Genomic DNA, 4242 nt, shown 5'->3' with positions numbered 1-4242 from the left:
TCAGCGACGATTCGGGCAAGAGGATGAGGGAGGAGGCTCGGCCCAAGATTTCTAAGCTCTGCGTTTACACTGATCCATCTGATCCTAGCTTGGTAAGCCTCCAATTTGGACCATATGTTTTGGGATTCTGATACTCTCCGCTATCTAAAAGGTAGTGGACATAATCATAACCATTGATTATCTAGTTGGTGGTTGTAATTTTTTCTTTGAGTGCAAATTAGGAATGAAAACAGGAAATTGTCCTGATCGCTTCTTAATTACATTTATAATTAGGTTGTCAAAGATGGGTACCAATGGAGAAAATATGGCCAAAAAGTGACGAGAGATAATCCATGCCCAAGAGCCTACTTCAGATGCTCCTTTGCTCCAGCTTGCCCAGTGAAAAAGAAGGTATTTTCATCAATCAGCTATATTCTCCCAATTAATATAAAATTATTTCTTGTGGCGTTCGCGGTGGCTCATCGCGTGGCTCCAACTTCCGTAGGTCCAGCGAAGCGCAGAGGACAGAAGGCTTCTGGTAGCGACGTACGAAGGTGAGCACACACATTCTCAGCCCTTGTCGGTAGAGCCGCCAGCTGGCGGGAGCCTGACCCCGAGCCCGGTCAAGGTCCAGACTTCGAGTCCGACCGTGACGCTTGACTTGACCCGACCGAACCCGAGCTTGAGCCCGGACCGCAGTAGCATGGAAACCGAGTCCCCTGATGAGTTCCAAAGGAGGTTAGCGGAGCAAATGGTTACGACTTTGACGAATGATCCCGGCTTCACTTTGGCTCTGGCTAGCGCCATTTCTGGGAAATTTCTCGGGCTTACGCCAGATCACTGTCAATGAGTTATTTTTCTGTTTCTTTTTTTGGGTTCACTCGTTGAATTTCTTCGAGTCAAGGTTTGTATATAAGGCCGGCCCCAGTTTGCAAGAAAAATGAGCTGGATCCAGTGTGGATAGAATTGTGCGGAGAGCTAGGCTACTTGCAGTTTCTCGGTGTTTTCCTTCTTCGGCTATAATTAATCATATATACACGTTGAAACTAGCTCCTGATTTTACTGCGTTCGGTGCTTTTGGCCGCAAAGGAGATTTCTGATCTACTGGATATGCAGATTAGTTTACTCCCCCAGAAAAAGCGTCATGGTAACTAAAACAGTAATTTCTTTGGAACTGTAAATGGATATTATTAGCAATGAGGATTATTTCTTACATACTTTTTTTGAGTTTAGACGAGGATTTCTTGTAGTTGCCAAATATCTATCATCATTGACTTGGACGTTATAATTAAGGAATTTCCTAGTAATATTGTTCGGGATTATTTTTTGAGAGGAAATATGTTCGTCACCAAATTAAAGAGTAACGATGCTTCACAAAAAGATTTGAAATAATATCGTACTCAACACTGTAAGAAGGGACTAGAGGAATTAATTGGATCTAAAATCATGAAAACAGTTAGAGCATCTCCAACAGCTTTCTCATTTCCCACTTTTGGAGAATTTAGTTATGTTTTTGGTCCAACAGATTCCCCATCTCATTCCCCAAAATAAGGATGAAGGAGAAAAAATGAGGAAGCTTCCCCAAATCTGCGGTATTTTCCAAATTTTTGGAGGAAAAAAAAGGATTCTTCAAAATGGGGAAGCTGTTGGAGTTGGTGTAAAAATAATTTGGAGAATATGACTTTTGTTTTCCCATTTTGGAGAAAATTTTGGAGAAGCTGTTGGAGATGCCCTTATAGGACAAGAGATGTGTCTTTTGGTTCCTCGTTCGGTCCCTTGAATTCTAAATCCAAATAGAAGTACCCTATGATCTAATATTACAATTCAGAACGCCCAAAAATAATATTAGATCCTTTTCAAATTAAATCTAGATCAGATCATGCGATAATCTACTCTCGAGTTACGTGTGTCAGGCTGCCTTTTATCTGGTAGTCTCAATTTTCTCTCAATATTTTCAAAATATACTTCTTAAAAAGATTAACAAACATTTTTAGAGTTTACTAAATTATTATTTGTTGATGTCATGGAGCTCAGCAGCAAGATTAGAGGACAATCTTGAGTTAGCGTCGGGGCTCAGAGTAGATATGGACGATATGAATCCCCTCATCTCCTTAGATGGATGATCCCCTATTTGGGATAAGAGAGCTGCTAAATAAGCACATTAGAGGACCGGAGTTAGGTTCTCCGGTGATTCCTCTGACGATCAAGTCAGTATAGAGCTTGAGTGGGGAACCAATAAACTGAACAACTTCTGAATGTGCAGAGGAAGTCAACCAGAAATGGCGTACCTGTGGCCCCAAGAGGGGGCCCCCGGAGAATCGTCCGTCCAGTAGGCGATGAGCCCATATATGTACCCAACTGAGAGAGGTGGAAACATAACTCTGGCCGAGTCTAGGCGGGCAGTTGAATTGGCAGATAGCTTACAAGTGTCGACTGCAGATGCGATGAGTCACCGCCAATCTAATGTGATGGTGATTGAGGAGGTATGGAGGGTGATGAGTCATGAGAAAACGTGACATGAGCAAATGAAGATAACGGATAACTGTTGGCGAGGAGTTTGAGGACAAGTCGCCTCTCGACTCGACTCTGCAAGCTAAACGACAAGTACCACCTTTTTAGTCGGCCTCGCAAGTTTTCGACCCGGCCTCGAGTGAATAAGCACGGTGGATCCAAATGATAACGTTGAGCGAGAGTTTGTCTTAACTCAGCCCTATCTAGGAAGGGACGAGTGCCCAAGCTACCCGAGCCGCCCTTGGCTGGGGTGAGCCGATCTGATCAATTAGTATTGACATGAGACACGTTTCGATTCCAAAAGGATCATTAACACTTGGTTGATTATTGACATAACAGTGGCCCTTTTCGCCTTGAACTCGGGGTAGCCAAGTCCAAGTGAAACAACACTATAACTGGGCAGCCCACGAGGCGCATTTAAGAGGTGTTGCTGAAGAGTGTTTTTCTGATGTGATGTTGTTGACATCATAGAAGATCTTGAGTTGTCGCCGCCTTGACTCTTGTGTGGGGATTGTGGGCTAATTAGGATGAGGGGCACTCCGATCCTAGATCGATCGCCTTATATTCTGGGAATGATATCGGCCGTTGGTTAGGAGACGCGTCGACCATTACGATCTCACCATGTGTCAGTCATGCTGCCTATAAATACGACCGCTATGAGATGGGAGAGAGTACTGCTCTCAAAAACTCTTGGACTCTTCCACTATAAAAGGACTCTGACCTTCTCCACATTCTCTTCTCCGGTAATCTTACAATCTAACAGCATCTTCATCCTCGATATTTACGAATGAGGTCCAGATCAACCAGCTACAGAAATTTCATTCCAAAGTGCTGTTGTCGCAGCTGGAGGCTCTGTACGGAAAGTATGACATTCCTAGGGCTTTTTCCCTATCAGCGCTAGCGCATACATAGGCGATATATGACCACAGCAGCTATCTGACTCCAATATATCTAAAGCATCAGGAGTATGGGTTGCGCCTGTCGCTGCATCCTTTCCTCCACCATGTATTCGAGACCCTAGGGGTGTCGCCGTCACAGATAAAGTCAAATTTCATTACCACTTTGGTGAGATTCATTGTTATCTGCCATTGACTAGGAGTTGACCGAACTCTAAAAATTCTTGGCCAACTCGTCAGTTGAAGGTGAATCAGCAGGAGATCCATTATTACCTCTAGGAATTGTGGATCTATAATATTGTTTCCAATGCTCCTAAGTCCAATAAGGATTGTAAGGAGAAGTTTGTGTGTGTGTTTAGGAGTGATGCTGTCTTGGGCTGCTCTGCGTGGCCAGTTATCAATAAGGACGTGCTAAGGCCGGGTCTACTGTCGAGCGATGAGAAATGTGCACTTGATAAGATCAGGGCCTACATAGGCTCTCGTCAGATTGAAAATCTCTTCAACAACTTGGTCCTGCGAGTTACCAGCATCTCTCCGGTTCCTCTAACTGTGGATAATGAGGCACGATTAGCTCTGCTGACGATAGGGGAGGAGACTTAGATGATGCCAGTGGCACCACCTACTCAAACTCGAGGAGGGCCCTCAACAAGGCAGAAGAAGCATCTTCGTCCTAATCTGCCTCCTGAGGAGGCCAAGAGGGCACAGAATTATGCAGCCAAGATAGCAGCTTAATTATCCAGGTTGAATGCTACTACAGTCTACTACAATCCAGGCCAAGAGGGATGAAAAAAGGAGGCTGAAGAAAGTGGGCAGCTAAGGCCCTAAAAAGATGGTTGAAGCTACTATAGAGGCTGGG

At 44.3% G+C, this 4242-nt stretch overlaps 1 protein-coding gene across 1 annotated transcript in view; it reads left to right on the top strand.

The window, feature by feature from the left end:
- Positions 1-1044, top strand: part of LOC109841231 (WRKY transcription factor WRKY71-like) — a 2782-nt gene extending 1738 nt beyond the window's left edge. Inside the window, 3 exon segments of the mRNA XM_020410139.1 lie at positions 1-92; positions 274-390; positions 485-1044. The exon segment at positions 1-92 is cut by the window's left edge and continues 18 nt beyond it. Of these exon segments, the coding sequence (XP_020265728.1) occupies positions 1-92; positions 274-390; positions 485-829 (554 nt within the window). The 3' untranslated portion in view covers positions 830-1044.

The sequence above is a fragment of the Asparagus officinalis genome, chromosome 5 (genome assembly GCF_001876935.1).
Source record: "Asparagus officinalis chromosome 5, Aspof.V1, whole genome shotgun sequence".
NCBI classification, from domain to species: Eukaryota; Viridiplantae; Streptophyta; class Magnoliopsida; order Asparagales; family Asparagaceae; genus Asparagus; species Asparagus officinalis.
The sequence above is the reverse complement of the archived record's forward strand: the minus strand, read 5'-3'. Positions and strand labels throughout refer to the sequence as shown.